Source organism: Cebus imitator, unplaced genomic scaffold, assembly GCF_001604975.1.
Source record: "Cebus imitator isolate Cc_AM_T3 unplaced genomic scaffold, Cebus_imitator-1.0 Scaffold460, whole genome shotgun sequence".
Classification (NCBI taxonomy): Eukaryota; Metazoa; Chordata; class Mammalia; order Primates; family Cebidae; genus Cebus; species Cebus imitator.
In genome coordinates, this window is record NW_016107775.1 from 528364 (window position 1) to 548583 (window position 20220).

Below are 20220 nucleotides of genomic sequence, written 5' to 3' on the forward strand. Positions count from 1 at the left end.
CATTGCACTCCAGCCTGGGCCACAAAAGCTAAACACCATCTCAAAAAAAGAAAAAGAAAAAAAAATTGAATATTTTAATTAAACTTTTTTTAATTAAATAATGAAGTTACCTATAGACCCCCATACAGTTAAAAGAAATAATGCAAAGAGATAGCAAATACCTAAAATCCCCCCAAAGATAAAATCACGTAGAACTACAGTAGATTATCACAAACAGGATACTGACATTGATAAAATCCACTAGTCTTATTCAGGTTTCCTCAGTTGTATTCATGCACTTATTTCTGTATTAACTTTTATGCAATTTTGTCACATGTAGGATCATATATCCTCCCCCACAGTCAAGATGCAGAACAGTTCTGTCACCACGAAGTTCCCTCATGTTTTCCTTGTATAACCACCCCCATCTATCCTTTGCATCCTGTTACCCCTCCCCCAGTTCTGTAATCCTTGGCAACCACTGATCTGTTCTCCATCACTATAGTTTTGTCATTTCAAGAGTATTATATAATAGAATTATATAATATGTATTGTTTCAAGATTGTCATTTTTAACTCAGCAGAATTCCCTCAAGATTCATCTAAGTTGTATATAAGCTCATTACTTTATTACTGAGTAGTTTTCCATGATACGAATGTATCATAATGTATTTATTCACTCATTGAAGAACACTTGGGTTGTTTCCAGTTTGGGCTATTTCAAATGAAGCTATTATGAGCATTCTTTAAGAGGTTTTTACGTAAATTTAAGATTTCATTTCCCTGAGATAAAAGTACAATTGCCAAATAGCAGATTAACTTTTAAGGTAACTCAAATATGAAGTAGAACACAAAAATAAGACATATTGTTCTCATAAGGAAAATTCAAATAAATGTGTTAAATCAAGTTAAAAGGAAGAAAGTGTAGGTCTTTCCCTTAGTGTCAAAAACGAAATATCACTGCCCACTTTAATTTTTCACTTATGGTTTCAATTGCATTTTCTACAACTTCCTTAAATATCCTCCTCTCAAGACTTAAATTCTTACTTCTTCACATATGCCTTAGCAAGTTCACTTCATCTATAAGAAAGAGCAGGTCTCACTTTGCTTGACTTTGTTGCTCCCTCTAGTGACCATCCAGTTTTTCACTCTTTTACAGTAACAACTTCTGAATTTTTCCAGCCCCAGTCTAGTTCACTCAGACCCATATCTTTCCTTGGTAGAACTAACTAGAATGTCTTTCAGCTCATTCTCTTGTGACCATTTTTATTCCTTCATATTAATATCTGACTTTTTTCCCTAAATATTGTTCTAATTCATACAATCAATGTTCAACATCCTTAGTATAAACATGCAAGGTTTCCTCAGTAGCTAACTCCTTTTGTTTTGAGATGGACTCTCAAAATTTATTATAATATATATTACTCTGTTGCCCAGGCTGCAGTGCAGCGGTGTCATCTCTGCTCACTGTAACCGCTACCTCTCAGGTTCAAGCAATTCTCCTGCCTCGGCCTCTCAAGCAGCTGGGATTACAGGTGCCTGCCAAAATGCCCAGCTAATTTTTGTATTTTTAGTAGAGACAGGGTTTCAGCATGTTGGCCAGGCTGGTCTCAAACTCGTGACTGCAGGTGATCCTCCTGCCTCGGCCTCCCAAAGTGCTAGGATTACAGCGCCCGGCCAATAACTACTTTCAATTATACAAAACTGAACAAATATTTATTAAGTGTTCTGGAAAATAAGAAAGTAAGACATAATTTCCCCTTTAATTCAGTTAAGGAAAAAGACACTACAATTATTATATTCACTAGTTTGTAACTTAACACAGGAAATAAAACGATAAAATGAGGCCTCCAACAAGGGCAAAACTTGAGCACCACAGAAGGGCTGTGACAGGAAGACTGGGAAAGCCCAGTGTATTATTACTAAGCCAAAATGAGTCCCCACTTCCAGTCCGCTGGGTTATTCACTATCCCATGACCATGCAGTCATGCTCTGTAGCTTCTCATCTTTCTCACTCTGCTAGCCCTACCTGGTGCACCCTTCCCACTCACATGCCATCCAGCCAAAGCCAAGTCATCATTCAAGACCTAACTCAATTTCAATTTCTTTTGGCACATTCCTTAATTTTTATTTATTCAATCAACAAATATGTATTGAACACTTACTATGTGTACAGCCATGGGGAACCAGCAGTAAACAAAGAATTAAAAAACCCTGTCCTCCACAGGGAGGGTAGCATCACACGCTGAGGTCTGTGGCAGGGGACTAGGGGAGGGACAGTGGGGGGCAGGGATAACATGGGGATAATGCCAGATATGGGTGATGGGGATGGAGGCAGCAAACCACATTGCCAAATATGTACCTATGCAACAATCCTGCATGTTCTTCACATGTACCCCAGAACCTATATATAAAATTATATATTATTATATATACATATATATATATATATATATGTATATATAACCCTGTCCTCAAAGAGCTTACATTCTAATTGGAGGAGGTGAACAATGAATACAGACATTAAAAAGATAACATCTGATGCCAAAGCACTGGAAATGACATAGGGGAATGAAATCAAGTGTGATTAGGAGAGAGATGCTTCAATTTGGATGGCCAGGGAAGCCTTTTTGAGGAGATGGCATTTCAACTAAGACATATATTTTAAGTTGGATTCCAGTGAAATGAAGATCCTGAGAAAGAAGGAAAGTGGTATGCTAAAAGACAGCACGAGGTCCATGTGGCCAGAGCAAGTGAGTGAGCCAGAATGGAACAGAAGACAAAATAGAAATGATGAGCACATATGGCTTCAGAAGCCATAAAATGAGTTTGGATTTTAGTCTATATATGATGAAAACCCACAAGAGGTTTCTGACCAGAAGACTGATGTGATCCACTGAACAAAGAGAACTCTAGCTGTTAGATAATGAAAAGACTACATAAGAGTAAGAACAGAAGCAGGAGACATACTTAAAAGGTGTGGGCAGTAGTCCAAATAATAAAAATTTAAATAAAGATAGTGTCTGGCTACATACAGATGGAAAAATGATTATGGCAAATGAGCAAAAAGTCCAGGATAGAGGATGAATTATCAACTTGGATCTTGCAAAGGCCAAGAACAATAACAAGAATACTGCCAGTACACAAGACCATTAGCTGGGTATTCAAATTATCAATGAATACAGGTGTGGGGGAGGGGTGGAGTAGCAACAAAGGAGATAACAGATGATATAATAAGATCACAAGGGTTTCAAAGGAGCTGGAGCTATAACAATGGAAGGCAGAGAAATGTGGATCAAGAAAGGTACTCACTGCACAAGTATGCACAAACTCACGGAGAAAGGTGTCTCTACTTGAAAGGGCCACAGCGGAAATAGCATTGAGAAAGCCAGATTTTTTTAGAAGAAAAATCTAAAGAAAACATTTGGAGAAGAGTTGCAAATATTAAAGGACATGCAAATGACATGCTGTTGTAAAGATCAAACAATTTAGATACAGAGTTAGGAGGCAGTCCAAAAAAAGACACATCTGTATTACTTACTGCAGGGTCTCAGGCACAGACCCAGGAAAGGATCATCATCACAGCACTTAACATTATACTGCTCATTTATTATTGACTATGTTGTCCCTCTCCCTCATGTAAGGTCCATGAAGTTAGGAATATTTTCTGTTTTCCTCACTTCTGTATCTACAGCAAAATGGCTAGTACATAACTGATGGGCTCAATATATATTCATTAAATGAATTAGTATTTCTGTGAACGCCCATGGCATCCAACCAAATTCACATTTGCTTGTGAATGGGGAAACATCTAGCTAGAAGTAGGAATAGAATTAACCTCCAACAACTCACATTATATAAACACAGATAACGAGTGGAAGTGAGAAGGGGGACTGTTTGAAATAAGTGTTTAATAAAAAATTAAAAGATTGGACATCTTTGAGAACAAATTTCAAATCAACAAATAAACTGTGTAAAGCAGGCAACCCTTTTGTTATTTCTAGACATATTAACTGCAAGTACTTTTTTATCATTTTCAAATGGAAGATGAACTATTCATTCTGATCCAAACTCATGGTCTCTCTCTACTAGTCTTATTACAGTTCTTGCTTCCAAGCATTAAAATCCATGTGTATTTTTAATTTATTGTGAATACTTTGGTAGTTGTCTAACCTAAGATTACTTATGGCTGGCTTATTTTCCCTTTTGTGTATGGAGTGCAAATTCTGTTATGTATTCAAGAGACATTCTACAAGAATGGCAAAGTTCCACATAACTATGGAACCGTAAAGTGAAATGATGCTAAAATAAGTTATCTATTAATGTCATAGTCTACATTAGATGATGAATTGTCTTCTCCCCCTGAAATTGATATATCAAGGTCCTGACTTCTAGTAGCTCCAAATGTGACTATATTTAGAGATGGGGCCTTTAAAGAAGTCACTAAGATTAAAGGAAGCCATGGGAGTAGGGCCTGGTCCCAGGTGCCCAGTGTCCATACAAGAAGAAGAGACACCACGGACGCATGCAAACAGTGGGAAAACCACAGGAGAACACAGCAAGAAGGCAGCCATGTGAGAATCAAGAAAGGCCCTGGAAGAAATCAAACCTACTGTCACCTTGATCTTGGATTTCGAGCCTCTTGAGAAAATAAATTTCTGTTATCATGACAGCCCTAACAAACTAATACACTGCGTGTTTTCCATTTCTCCTTTATTAAATGTATAAAGTATTTAAATGTAAACACAAACTCCATTTAGCTATTTTTTAAAATTCGTTTTTGGAATAATTGATTAAATTCTGTTTTTATAAAAGTACAGATAATTTTCTGGTTAAATGATTTTCCTATCATGTTTTTTTAAATCATATGTATAGGACATGGGATTTTCTTTAAAATTAATCAGCCAGCAGTGAAATACCATTCTCTCCATCTCCTCACCCAAAAGTCTTCCATTTCAGAAAATCTATGTTCCCTCCATTGACAAAGTTCTAAGTTTAAAAGAATGTGTTACTTACCGAATCAATCTGATCTAAAGAAATCTTCCCAGCATTTCCCTGGGTACTGTAATCTTGGCCAGTGTAGGAATGACTTTAAAAAAAAAAAAGAACAAATGTTAAGACAGAGTCATAAAATACTTTTTATCCCTTCAAAGGAATTTTTTTTTTAATTCTGAAAATGATTAAAATAAGAATAAGAAGGTATTTTACTTATAAACCTTAGCAGAAACATAGCCAATGTTTTAAATGTATTTAATAAAATTACTTTAAATAACTTACCCCAAAATAATACAAAAGTATAGTGACAGTCTGAACATCCTGACTCCTGGTCTAGAGCACCACTTCGATTCCTCAGAAGCATAATCCAAGTTGTTGTTAAAGTTCAAACCTCTACCATTTATCCTTTATTACTAGCATGACAACACAGCAAAAAAGCAGCTGGCACTTAAATTGGGAACCATCACTTAAAAGTAGTTGGTGAGCAAGTTACTTAATTATGTATTTTCTGTATGCCAGGTTCCTTACTGCCTAATGGAGGTAATAATGCCTGCTTTGCAGTATTGACAGGAGGTCTGAATTGTAATAATTTTTGTTAAAGAGCCTCACATAAAGTAATCAGTGTTTATTAAAATAAATAATATCTTAGTAGCACTTTACAGTGTGCAAAGAATCTTCCATAGCCTCTAATTAGATCCTCACACTGCCCTGAGAGAGTGTTTCTATGTAACATTTGATGAATGCGAAAATGGAGGCTTGGAGGAGTTAGAAATTTGTTAGGATCAGAAAGCAAGTCAGCAGTGCAGTGGGAACTCAAACCTTTTGATTCCTAATTCCCTGTTTCCTCACTGTACCATATCATCCTCTTCCCTATAATAAATTTCCCACAGGATTATCTTCAAATTAGGAAACATAACTTGGTATACAGTACCTAAAGCCACCCACCTCTGTAATGTTTCACCTCCTTGACACAACACAACCCATGCCCAACTCTAAGAACATAGACTCAGGTGCATGAGGGTGTGACACAGCAAAAAACAGCTGCTAGGTCACATAGAAACCCACAATCAAACCAAGGCTTCTACAAATCACAGTTAAAGAGAAATCCTGGAGTAAAATGTTATTATGATCATAAAGAATTCCACCTGAGCAGCAGAGTAAGACTCTGTCTCTACAAATAATAAAACTAAAAAAAAAAAATCTGGGCATGGTGGCATGCCTGTCGTCCTAGCTACTCTGGAGGCTGAGGTGAGAGGACTGCTTGAGCCAGGAAGATCAAGGCTGCAATGAGCCATCATCATGTCTGGATACCCGAGCCTGGGCTACAGAGCGAGACTCTGTCAAAAAAAAAAAAAAAAAAAAAAAATAATCCAGACACTACTTTCTATCTGCTCAGTTACAGATTCTTCCTGCTGAACCACATATATGCTCAAGATGTTCTGTAGACAAGCTGTTTCCATAATCAATTTTACTGATTAAACAATGGGTATGGATTATGAAGCAAAACCACAGTATAGCTGGCTCACATGTGTAATACCAGCACTTTGGGAGGCTGAGGCAGGCAGATGACTTGAGCCCAGGAGTTTGAGGGTAGCCTAAGCAACACGGCAAACCTTGTCTCTACAAAAAATATAAAAATTGGCCAGGCATGGTGGTATGTGCTTATAGTCCCAGCTATTCGGGAGGCCGAAGTAGTAGGATGGTTGAGCCCTGAAGGTGTAGGATACAGTGAGCCGAGATTGTGCCTCACCATGGGTGACACAATGAGACCCTGCGGGGGGGGGGGGAAGGTACAGATTTTCCCTCCCTGCAAGTCCTCCTTCCACAGGCTAAGAGGGACCTGAGAATTACTCTGAGAGCAGAATGAGTAGAATGATACTGATGGAGACCAGAAGATGCCACCCCCAAAATATGAAGGATTATTGAGCAAAGGCAATTTAAAAAGAAGCAGATTCAGGAAAGCTCTCTGCCCTCCATATTTCTAAAAGCAAAACAGATTTACAAAGACAAAAGGCATCCTGCCAACCTTCTACCAATGAGAACCAAGGTTAATCAGTGAAGGTAATTTCAGATTCTTATTATGTGGAGATGATACCAGAGAAATCTATATGAACAAGCTTTATTAGCTGGTCTTTATCTGCTATTTATTTGCCTTCTCACAAGTTGCTGCCACCGGAGACTCAAAGTCCTTTTCCTTTGCTATGTGACCTGTGGTTTGAATATTTGTCCCTTCCAAAACTCATGTTGAAATTTAATACCCAATGTGGCAGTGCTGAGAGGTGGAGTCTTTAAGAAGTGATTGGATCATGAGGACTCTGCCTTCATGAATGGATTAATCCATAATGGAGTAATGAATAAAGGATTAATAGATTAATGGGGTGCCATGGGAGGGAAACTTGTGGCTTTACAAAATGAGGTAGAGAGACTTTTTTAAGCTGGCATGTTAATACACTTAGCCTCCTCACCATGTGATACCCTACACCACCTCAAGGCTCTTCAGAAGCCCTACCAGCAAGAAAGCTCTCACCAGACGCACCCTCTCGACCTTGGACTTCCCATCCTCCATAACTGCAAGAAATAAATTTCTTTCTTTTATAAATTACCCAATTTCAGATATTCTGTTATAAGCAGAGAAAACTGATACAAAATGTTAATAAACTTTGTTTTTCTCCTATTAATCTGTCTTTTGTCACATGGGTCCATTCCAACCTATAGGGGTTGAAGAAAAAATTATTCTTCTTCCCCTACAAGACCAGATTCTAAAACACGTCTCCTCTTGTATTATTTTCCCTTGCCTTGTATTATCTTTCCCTTGAGTAACACATTTCTGACAATGTGTTATTGAATTCTATGCATTCCATTAACTGCAGTAGCACTATGGCATATAAAACCTATGCAAAGTTAAACTGATAGCTGCCCTTTAACTTTCATGTTTTAGACTTGAGTACACAGCATAACCATAGAGTTGTTTCAGTGGAATCTTAGGAATAAAAATGTTATTTCATTTTCCAACATGTCTTACAGTAGAGCGAAGAGGCAGCATGGGGCATTGGGAACAGCAGAAGGCTAGGGGTATGAAGACCCATTCTTGGTTTCCATTTTTTAAATACCACTTCTGCAAACTGGAACAAGTCACTTAACCATTTTGATTTGCAGCATCCTAATTTGTAAAATGGCACTAATAATTTCAGCCCTGCCTAATTAACAGAAATGCTGGGAAAATCAAATGAAAAAATGTATCCAAAGTGGTAATTAAATCAGTAAAGCATACTCCAATACACAGAGCAATTGCAGTCTTGACCAGTTAAGTACAGAAATAACAGGATTGCAAGGAAGGCAGCATGATCCTGTAGAGGAGCCATCACCCAGATGGGAAGTACTAGGCCATGCCATTGACCCTTATAAACCTCAGCCTCTTAGTTTATCAGCTAAAGGTGGTGACTACAATGATCTAATAGGATTGTTCAGATCAAATAGACAAATATGAAAGGCCTTTATAAATGGTAAAATGATGTACAAACAGAATTACAGTTATTGAGTAAATGAAGCCAAATAATTACTATGCCACAAGGAAGTTGTTCTCAGCCCAGATTAATGCATACTATATTAAGTACAAAGAGAAGACACAGAAACAGGACATAAACATTTGCCTGAATGACAGTATAAAATGCTTGTTCTTCTACACCGCCCTAGAATATACAAAAGAGCTAAGTTTCAAGGAAAAAAGTAAAAAAGCAAGAGAATGGTAGCAATGATGAATGCAAAGGCTTTATTGGTATAAACGCCTACAGAGAGAATATAAGTAAACTTAAAGTGTGTAGACATCAAACTTCTAAAAATATTTATGACTGGGCCTAGTGGCTCATACCTCTCTATTCCCAGCACTTTGGGAAGCCAAGGCAGGAGGACTGCTTGAGCCCAGGAGTTAGAGATCAGCCTTTGCAACATAGCAAGACATCACCTCCACAAAAAATACAAAACAAACAAAAAAAATTAGCTGGGAGTGGTGGCACGCATCTGTGGCTCAGCTACTCAGGAGGCTGAGGTGGGAGAATTGCTTAAGCCTAGGAGTTTGAGGTTGCAGTGATTTCTGATCTCATCCAGCCTGGATGAGAGAGTGAGACCCTGTCTCAAAAATAAAAAAATAAACTATAAAAAAAGACATATATATAATTAATAGAAAGAAGGCCACCAGCCCATTATGGGCAAGTATGGAGGCCATGGGGGTGGGGATGAATATGACAGAAATGAATATGTTAAGCATCAGAATTAGGAATGGCATTTCTCCTCTACTCATCTATACTCAGAGAGGCTTACTTATGTCTGCATTAGAGGAGATGATAATAAACATCACAGTTACTTAATACATATTTGAACTAGTTATGGACAGATTTGGCTGGGGGCAGGGAGACTGTTAGATACAACACAAAAAGGCAGATCATGAGAAGCCTTATATTCCATGCTCTGTAGGCAGTGATAAACCACGAAAAGATCTGAAGCAAGAACTGACATAATCAAGTTTACACTTGAGAAACAAAGCAGTGTGGGGAAATGATTAAAAAGGCGTGGAACCGACAATGGAAAACTAACTGGAAGAATACTGTAGGCAATGTTATATCCAGGTGAGGGAAGATGAGAACGAGTAAAGTAGTGGTAATGGATAAAGAAAGGAAGGCAATAGATGGGTTCAGGAAATTTTCTGGAAAATAATGGATATACTTTGATGACGAGGTTGAAAAGTCAGAATAATAGATCAGTTTCTAGCCTTAGTGAAACTGAGTGCTTCCAAGACATGATTTCACTTTCACCAAGATAAAGACTAGCCTAAAAAATCAAACTGCAATTCAGGAACAAACTTTCACATTTTTCTTCACTCGTCATCACATGTTTCCAGGTAATTTTTTTTTCCTCATAATAATGAAACTGACAGAAGCTCAAAAATCAAGATAGAGGAAAAACAAATAATGTTGTCATAAAATAATAAAAACCCAGAAAAACAATTCACACTGGCTCATGAAACTGAGCCTTTGGCTTTTACTTCAAAGTGCCAAGAGATGGTTCTAAAAGAGAGTCCTAACAGGTAGCCAGGAAAAGAGAAGCACACTTCTCCCACATTCAGAGCTCAGTGCCAGCTTTCTATCACACTACTGCGAAATAAATGAAGCTGCTACATTAATGAATTGTCAAAATATATTCTTATTTTCGTGATTTGAAAAAGATCACTTTTATGAGGGAACATATCTTATGCTTATTAAATTGGGAAAACACAGAAATAGTCATTTTTAACAGTAAAAACGATTTCTAAATGCTTTGACATCTATAAACACATGCAAACCCAGCAGAAAATAGTTTTCTGTCCATTTAAAATAATCACAGCCTTATTTTGAGAAGTATTCACTGTCACCAACATAGTTTTTATAACGAGAGATTCAGTAAGCATAAAAGTTTTTCTATTCCTAATGTTTCATAAAAGAATAAAGATGTAACACAAATACCATTTTTTTCAATATAGAAGACCAAAGAACATTTTAGCAGGTCACAAAATCCAAATTATATCATTAATGACTATTTTGCCAAATATAAAGAGCAACGTTTGATTAATCAGAGAATCTTGAAAAATCTGAATTTAGTTTCCTTAATTCTCAGTTAGCCACTAATTTTTCACAAGTTTATAAAAGAAAAAAGGGCAAACTATGCATCAATTTTTTTCATCCATAAATATGTGTGATAAAGGATAAGGAATTGCAGTGATTTACTTACATTCCCGATGCATAATTTATTTGCTACAGTATAGCGTGAAAGGCATTCAGGGTGAAATACCAGTTTTCTCAAGTTATAGAAAAGTAGTGAAAACAATAAAGATGTGGTTCAGTGAGTATTCAATTATATTTGAAAAATATCTGAAGACACTAGGCTGTAAAAGGATATAGTACACTTTTGCCAAAATGTAACAATTACTGCACTGTAACAGCAAAATAAACACCTTCACTACCAAAACGGAACCATATAGATGCATAAAACCCACGACAAACTATTTTTTAAATATCACTAGATTGTCAGATTCTCCCTCTATAAGACTCTTTTTTTCTACATCCCAGTTGTTGTCCTTATCTGAATATAACAGATCCTAATTATTAAAACAAGCAAACAATAAAAAAAAACACACACACACACATACACTTTCAAGAGTCCCTGTACAAACCCCTCTATCTCTCAGCATACACTTATTAAGCACCTCTGTGACCAAGGAAGGGTTCAAGCAGTGAAAGATCCAAACATAATCCAGGGAGGATAATGTGATGAGTGCCACAACAATGCTCAAAACAATTGTTCCTCAGGCCCGCAGAGAAGAGGTCTCTTCTAAATGAAGGGTGAGAGAAGGTAAGCAATGTGGAGCATTAAAGATTTTTTGCGCAATAAAATGACACTGAATAGAGTGAGTTACGCTTTAGAAACACAGGCTACAGGATTCTAGAACGTTATTAGTATGTTGTTGACATGACTGGCAACGGATCTAGGTTAAATAGAGAAGCCTGCTCAGTCACAGGGGGAGGTGACCTTGGGAGACAGAAATGGGAGGCTGGGATGAACGGAAGATGACAGTCAGTAGGAATGAGCAACTGAATGGTAAAGTAGAAGAATAGAGATTGTAGTCAGTAAATAATTTAAGGTTGGAGGTTTAGAAGTAGGAAGTGAAAATCACAAAAAAGTCAAAGGCCTGGTTGTTTTAATATTTTTAGCATTTGTAGTTTAACAATTTTGAATATAATAAACATTCTGGCATTTTGACCAGGTTCATAAAAGTATGTGATTTAAGTTGATTAAGGTTGCTGAAGGGGTTTTAAAAAAAGTAAGAGTGTGATACGGACGTGGCATTTTGGAATAACGAAGTCTTTTTCTTGGGATCTCAAAGGTTATCACATAACAGATGGATGGGCAGAAAAGACAAGCAAAGCCAAGAAAATTTCTAAAAAGTGGTCTATAGATGAAGAGGTTAGGTTAGACAAAAACACAAGCAAAGGCAAGTGGGCAAGGTCGGGAAGAGAACAGAAATTAGACAGGTAGGAAATTAGGCAGGTCCTGAGATAGGTCTTTAATCAAAGACTGTTAAAACAAAATTTAAAAAAAACCTTTAAGTCCTATTTCCTTTACAATAGTGTTAACTTTCTGTTTTAATGAAAATTTGAGGTTTTCTCCAGGTTTCTAAACACCTAAGTGTACATATAATAGTGCCTTCTAAGGAAACAGAGTTTTGCAATTGTGTATAACTGCTTACATAAAAGTAATGTGGTTTATCTCCCTATGTTTTTGTTTTGTTTTGAGGTGATGGTCTTAAATTATACAATCTGCTATAAGAGAAGAATTAATGATATGCAAAATATATAAAAGCAGCTTTTAATGGTTGCATTTGTTCAATAAACTTAAATAAAAATTAAATGCAGTCGCACCTGAGGAACTTTTCCCTCACACATTATCTTGCTCATTAAACATAAGAGGGCAGCATGGCTAGTTTTCCATTATCGTTTAAAATCACAGTAAACAGAAAATGATAAAGCTAACAGAATTTCAGTAATTTATAGGCGGAAAAGAAAAAAGTAAGACTTTCAAAATATGCAAAACACATATTTATGCAACCAAATTTAAGTGATCCCATTTTAAATCCAATTAAATCAATCTAATATTGGAGAATGATGGGGTTGAGGAGTGACCAAGAGAGCAAAGCATAATTAATCACATTCACACTAAACTAGTTTCCCCCAAATACTATCTCACAAACATCTAAAGAACAAAAATACCATGGATATATAAAAGGATAAATCTGAAACAGAAACATCTGCACACATCTGATCTGTGAACTGTCGTGAAAGGCAGGCCTACTTCTGGACTTTGTAGAAATAACAGAAATTTAAGTCCTGGTTCAATGTACCACGAATATCAATATGAGCACTTACATACTCAACGGGGAAATGTTTTTGAGTGTTGAAACTCAAGAGTTGAAAACAAAAAGCAGAAATAACATAAAAGTGGATTTATAGGTCTCATGGCAAGATTAGCTGGTTAAGAAAAATAATAATAATCTTTTCATGCTGTGGCACTGATTGTTAGCAGAAGACGGATCATCACACCTCAGCTCCAAGAGTGGTATTCACCAGCGCCACTACTGGGACATAAATGCCACCAGGCATTACTGACAAAATGGGCGGGCAAAAGTCAGCTTTTCAAGGGTGATTACAACTCCGGTCATTTTTCTCTTTTTCAGACTACTGATGAAAATTTCATGGAGTAAACAGGAAGTAGTAGAATAGCTGCAACACTTTAGGAATTGGCTGCAACTCCTCTTCATTTGTATAATTTCTCCAAGTCCAGTTTGCCCATGGCAATCATGGAGGCATAAAAGAACCAAACAGAGAAGAGTGATTAAGAAGGTAAGTTTCAGAATCCAAGAGTCATGTGTTTGCATACAGTCACTGTGTGATCTCTTAATTACTTTCATCTTAATCACTGGGATTATAAAACAGGAATTATAAAAACACATCACAAAAGTACTGCCCTCAAAAAGTTGTTGTGAGGACAAATGAAATGTCTGTAGTGTTTATTACAGTATTTTTCATTCAAATTGTAATAAGCATCATCATCATCCCAGCCTAAATTTATTATTCGTAAACATTTTACATGTTTTTTTCTCTGTTCTTGATGTTCACCAATTTCTTCCTATGAATACTAGAAAAAATAATTTCTTTCCCAACCTCCTTCATATTATCACATAAAATGCTTAACCTCAAAGTATTAACAGGAGAATTTAGATGTCCTTGAATAACCTGATACCTGGAAGATTTTGTGAGTCTATCATTATAGTCTATATTCACAGTTTTAGGAAGTTTCCAAAGTACAAATATTCAAGTTAAACAGTAGAGATTTAAATGAAATCCAATTTTATAAAGCTTTACTGTTCAATATAGTATCCATTAGCCAAATGTGATTATTGAACACTTAAAATGTAGCTTAGACTAAATTGAGATGTTCAGTTAGTATAAAGTACACACTGGATTTCAAAGACTTAGTACATAAAATGTAAGATATTTCATTGATAATTTTTCATATTGATTACATGAAAAAATGATATTTTGAGCTGGGTGTGGTAGTACAGATCTACAGTCGCAGCTATTCTGGAAACTAGGGGAGAAAGAATACTTGAGCCTAAGAGTTCAAATAGCGGAGCCCGGGCAAAAGAGCAAGACCCATCTCTTCAAAACAAACAAATAACAACAACAAAAGATTATTTTGAATATGAGTTAAGTAAGGTATGTTATTAAAATGAACTTCATTTGAGTAATTTAAAATTATATATGTGGCTTACACTTGTTGCTCTCATTATGATTCTACTGGACAGCATTTCTGTACAATGAGAATACAATGACATAAAACAATCAAATGATTCTCTGGAGGACTACGTATATCTTTCTTCCTCCCCTTCTGTGACATCATTCTGCCCAAATAAGCCGAGTGTTGAGGAAGGCTTGTAAGCCCTCAGAACATGACCCCAGCTGACTTACCCTGACTTCTATTTGCTACATTAAGATAAATCTCTGCCAGTCATAAGCAAAATACAGGCTGTAAATGGGCCAACTAAAGGAATTCCTTCAAGTCTACTGTAAATGTGCTTGTTTTTACAACATTTTACTTGGGAATCTAGTTTTTAGTTTGCCATTTATACTTTTAGGGAAGCAATCTTGAATTCTGATTAACTTAGTGGTAACCTGAATTGTTTCTTTGGGGACAAAGAAAGCTGTGACACGTTTCTTTAGGAGGCTTTGGGGCTGCTTGGCCAACCTCAATCTCAATATCTAATTGGAATTGTCCATTCTTCTCTCATTTGTAAGAAGCCTTAATAGACAGAATGCAAATATGGCTTACAGCAAAATGCTAAGCCACAGTGGAAAGAATCCCTCCCTCATCCTCAGGAAGTATCTCTCTGCCCTCCCTCCCCAACAGCAGAGTTTCTGAGGTTCATAAAACAATAACATATGAAACATATTTCCTTTCTTTGTCAAGCATTTCCCCGTATTCTTAAGCCTTAAAAGGTTAATACTATTTACTCCTTTCTATCTGGCAGGCTATAGTTTATCATATTTTTTAAACTGACATAAAATAAAAAAGCAGTGAGGAAAACATCACAAATAATCAAAACCAATCTCTGCATCAAGGAAACGTATTTATTTGGACCATTAAAAAGTAAGCTAATACATCTTTCAAAATGAACTGTAATCTCCTACATCATTCTATAAAAGTATACCAAGTTCCAATACAACCTTTTCACATAAAGCCAGGTGTAATCATGGCACAAATGGAAAAGCAATTTCAGGAAGAAGAAATAAATGTTTTGTACATTACCCATATATCTATTTTTTCAATCACAATTTTACCTACTTTGGGTGTTAAAAATAACAAACACTCTATCCACATAAACTAGGCTACTCAGACATTTGCAAAGCCCAGTCCTTGCACTTTGGATTTGTTAGGTAGGTAGGAAATCAAGGAAGCCAAAGCTACAATGTATCATTTCCTGCAGTGAAGGATATCACAGGAAAATTCAGTCAATAGCTGTCACCACTGAAATTGAAATGAGTTTGGGTTTTTTTCTCCAGCTAAATCCCTGGTAAATGGTATCCAACTTGTATTAGCCCGGTTGATTTTTCCCTGCAGTTATTCCAAATGAGAACAAAATCAATAATATTCTGTTTTTAAATTGGTTGAATGTATTTTTCCACAAGCATAAATTTTATTCAACTTTGTTTAAAAAAGAAATCTCCACAGAAAACTACCATCAGACAACATGCAGTATAATATAATGATCTATTTTTCTTTGTAACTGGGAGAAGCTGTGTAATTCCAAGAGGCTAAAATATCTAAGAAAAATCAGGACCATATGGGTTTCCATACAGGCAGGAACTAGACATGGTACAACTGCTACTTTATTTCATGTTTGCCTCATATTCCCCATGTGGTCCATATTTTCCTATTTATTCCAAGTTATAACCAAAATCCAGTGAACTCCAAGACAAGTAAAAGTTGCATCTCATTTTTCTATAAAAATATCTGTACATTTGTCAAAAGACATTGAACTACACCCTTTAAATGAGTGGATTTTTTGTATATAAATTGTACCTCAGTAAAATTGATTTTAAAAGTAAAATATACACATACACCCCTATAATATATATTCAAACTACAGCCTTACATAGGTTATTTTCACCATGTAATTTTAAGATCCCCAAAATATATCTATTTTCATGAGTAAAAATTTTATGTTCCTTTACTCCCTATATCCTTAGTGCATATTCTGGTAATATAATGAACCCTAAAAGAGGTGGTTTGGGTTTGGGGTTGCTTCCACGGTAGTCAAATGACTACAGTAAAGAAAGGATTCATAATAGGGTAGACATAAAAAAGTGAGAGGCCAAGGGAATAAAGTTCCAACATTCAGCAAAATTAATACATGAAAATGATGGACAATGTCTTCCTGTTCCCCCATACGTAATTTACAGAATGTGGAATGCTTCTGAGATGAGCCATTACACATTTAAGGCATTCTAGGATTATCCCCTCACATCTGTTCCCCAATAACAGCCACATGTTTTGGGAGTTTTGGTGGGGGGTGCCGGGACAGTTAATGGGGATTATTACTAAAAGTCACAGTCCAATGTCACATTACATCCTTTCCTTACATACCGCTTTAGTCTCACATAGCCATTGACAAAGCCTCATAATGTTTAAGGGTTTCATTTCAAATATCAAAAGAGCAAGGTATGCAACAGTTTTGTTTGGGTTTTGTTTTTAAATATAAATGGTCAACATTTGAAGAAGTCATTGGTAAGGGAAAAAGAGAAGCGCTTTCCTGAGATCGCATAGAGGAATAGAAAGTACTCTCTGTCCTCCATGATTAGTTCCTGATTCCATGAAGAAGAGTAGCATGTCCCCAAACAAAAGACAAAAACAGCTGTACATTTCTACAAAGGTAAAAAGCATTTCTTTATTAGAGTTATCCCTTGGAAACAACAGAAAATCCATCCGCTTTTTGTCCAAATTACCCTCTCATTCAGTCTCAACATTAGGCAGCCTGGAAAATGGAATTAAAGGTAAAATTTTTAAACCTGAAAGTTTCTATAATTCACTCATCCATTTCTTCATTTATTCATTCATTCAAGTGTCTACTGAGGTCCTATTATGCCATTCATATAACTAATGGGGAGATAATGGTAAACAACACAGCCAAATTCCTTGCTCTTGTGGAACTTATACCCTAGGCAAAAAAATACTGAACAAACAAATAAAGTGATCAATCGCTCCAACTATTGATGTTGCTGTGAAGAAAACATAACATAGTGAGATAATATTACAAGGCACTTGTGTGGGTGACTTTACATTGGATGATTAAGAACAGACCTCAGTAAGACCTGAGAGGATGCACCGCTATACACATTTTTGTTTGTTTCCACAGCTGTACATATTTGATGACTATTTCTGGTAGATGGTATGTATGCAGTAAGTCAAGAACCAAGGTAGCACTATCAAAAGTGGACATTGAAAATTCACCTTGTATTATCCTTTCTAGCACTACTTTCTAAATAGTAATTAGAAACAATTGAGAGTGCATTAAACTTTCGGTGAGTCTTGGTAGTCTGCCTTTCCTCAGCTCAATTTATTGAATTTTGTTTTGTTTTTACTCTGAGTGAATAAAGGTTAATTGGTTCTGGAATGCCAGGTGGTGTTCTTTGGTTAACTAAACATTTAGACTCACAAGACTACCAGCCACTTGTGCTATCATTTTACTTGGAAAGATCCAGGACAGGAATGACAGATTGCTAGCTGGGCAGCTTCAAGTATTCCTCTTGTATGGAATCCTTACCACAGTCCTACACAGGCGGATAGTTCTTTCAGGTGCAGAGGCAAAATCCCCACCCGTAGGTGTGAGAGCTGCCATGACTTAGGAGCCTCGTGACCGTCAGTAGCCACAATTTCTTGTAACAGCTCCATAGGTACAGCTTTTCCAGCACTACCTCAGATTTGAAACTCTAGGTCCCACTACTATGATTTTTTTAAGTATGTAATTATTTAAATATATTTCAAATACGATATGAACTATACTATCAAACACAGTAAACATTAATTAAAACCGGTTATTGAAATTGAAATTTCAATTAATTAAAATTAAATAAAATCAAAAATTCAGTTCTTTAGTAGCATTAGCCACGTCTCAAATATTCAATAGCTATAAATGACTACTGGATTAAACAGTACAGGTATAGAACACTTCCATCATCACAGAAAGTTCTATTACATAGCATTCGATAAGTCACTTTTTGTTGTTAATAGAGCACAAATAATGCCACAGTGCCTTCTCAGGTCTTTATGAATGTTATTTCCCCTAACATTATTATTTTGTACTTTATTAGTACTTTATGACTAATACAGTGTAAAATGACTACTTTTCTTTATTACTTAACTAGAGAGGAATCAGTGTTCTAAAAAAACCCCAATGAGTGAAGAATATGAAATTTAATTACAGATACTAAAACTATTAAAAAAGTGTAAGAAATTATAAATTTTGCTTTCCACGAAGGCTCCCAGTATCCACAATGCAGAAATTCCTGAGAAACTCTGGAGTCAGAGGACTAAGGGAAATCTAAAATGACTGGCTGAAGATAAGCTACAAGACCACTGTGACAGGCAAAGTTTCACTATTTCCATGATAGTGCTCTCATATAATCATGTATCTCCACTATACCAAGAGTCATGATTTATTATAATTACTTTAGTTAAAATTCTCTTTTTACTGATAACTATTCAGTCCTACAAAGACAGAAATAAAGGTATCCCTAGAACCTAATACCATGTGAGGCAACCAGTAAAAGCTCCTTTAATATGTGTTCAATAAACAATAAATCAAACAAATTCTTAGAACACTAAAAGGTGTGCGAGCACGTATTACTGAACAGCTCTCATACCAAGTACCTCCAGACGTCTCAGCCACTATATATAATCTCATTATGACGTCTACTATTTATAGCACTATTTATTTGCCTTGTCCTACATAGGTGGCTGATAAGACAGGAAAGATTTTTCTATCTTCCTTCTATATCATTAAAAAGAAAATCAGCAACCTTTTATATTTCTGTAAGAAATTATTTCTTATGCCTTTTTTCAACTTTAAGTAACAAAGTGAATTAACTACAAAACTCCAGGAAACGTCACTATTCTATATAAATTAAGAGTAGTGACTTAACATGTAAAACTGATGAAAAGTGATACAAAAAGTTCTTTTCACTCCATACTCCCACCTCAAAAGAAAACCTTCACTAGAAGAGGCTGAATCAGTGATCCTCCAAATATGCTCTAATTCCTGGATCCTTTGAATGTATTAGGTTACGTGGCAAAGGGGCTCTGCAGATGTAATTAAGGTAAAAGGATCTCAGATGAAAAGATTATCCTAGAGATCCCCATGATCTGATCTGATCACATGGGCCCATAAAAGCGGAAAACTTTCTCAAGTTGGAGGCCTTGTGACATAGCAGTGTAAGTTAGGGAGACTTGAAGCATGGGAAGGCTCTGTGATCGGACTCACAGGCATGGACTACAGAGGCCTCCGGGAAATCATGGAAACCATGAGAAGGAATGTGGGGAGCCTCAGGAGGAAAGAACAGGCTTCAACTGACAGCCAGCATAAAAACAGGCTCTCCAACAACTTAAAAAACTTGGAAGCAAATTCTTCCCCATAGCCTCCAGTAAGAAACATAAGCCTCGCTAACACCTTGATTTTAGCCACGTCCAATTTCTAACCGACAGACTATGAGATAATAAATGGGCATTGTTTTAATCCACTAAATGTGTGGTAATTTGTTAAGGCTGGAATAGAAAACTAAACTGGTCACTTTTTATTTTCTTTCTGTAAAAAATGCTAGCATTGTTTCTAAATATCAGGGAAATTTATACATACATGTATTTGTTACGCATATAGACCTACGACACGTGTGATTTTTAATACTAAAGGAGTGTTTGATAAAATGGCTATAAAGGCTCTAATCTAAAAATTTTAAATTCGGCTTCCTCAATTCCATCTTTTTCCAAGTCACTCGTTCAGTTGTTAAGAACCCTGCCACTTCTTTCTCACCTAAGCAACATGGCACTGTTAGACTAATGAACTTCCCTGTATTGTATTTTTTTTTTTTTTTTTTTTTTTTTTTTTTTT

At 36.1% G+C, this 20220-nt stretch overlaps 1 protein-coding gene across 1 annotated transcript in view; it reads right to left on the reverse strand.

The window, feature by feature from the left end:
- PRIM2 (DNA primase subunit 2) overlaps positions 1-20220 on the reverse strand; it is a 330305-nt gene that overhangs the window by 106779 nt on the left and 203306 nt on the right. Inside the window, exon 10 of the mRNA XM_037732630.1 lies at positions 4995-5067. Coding sequence (XP_037588558.1) covers positions 4995-5067 — 73 coding nt within the window. The remainder of the gene's footprint in view (positions 1-4994; positions 5068-20220) is intronic.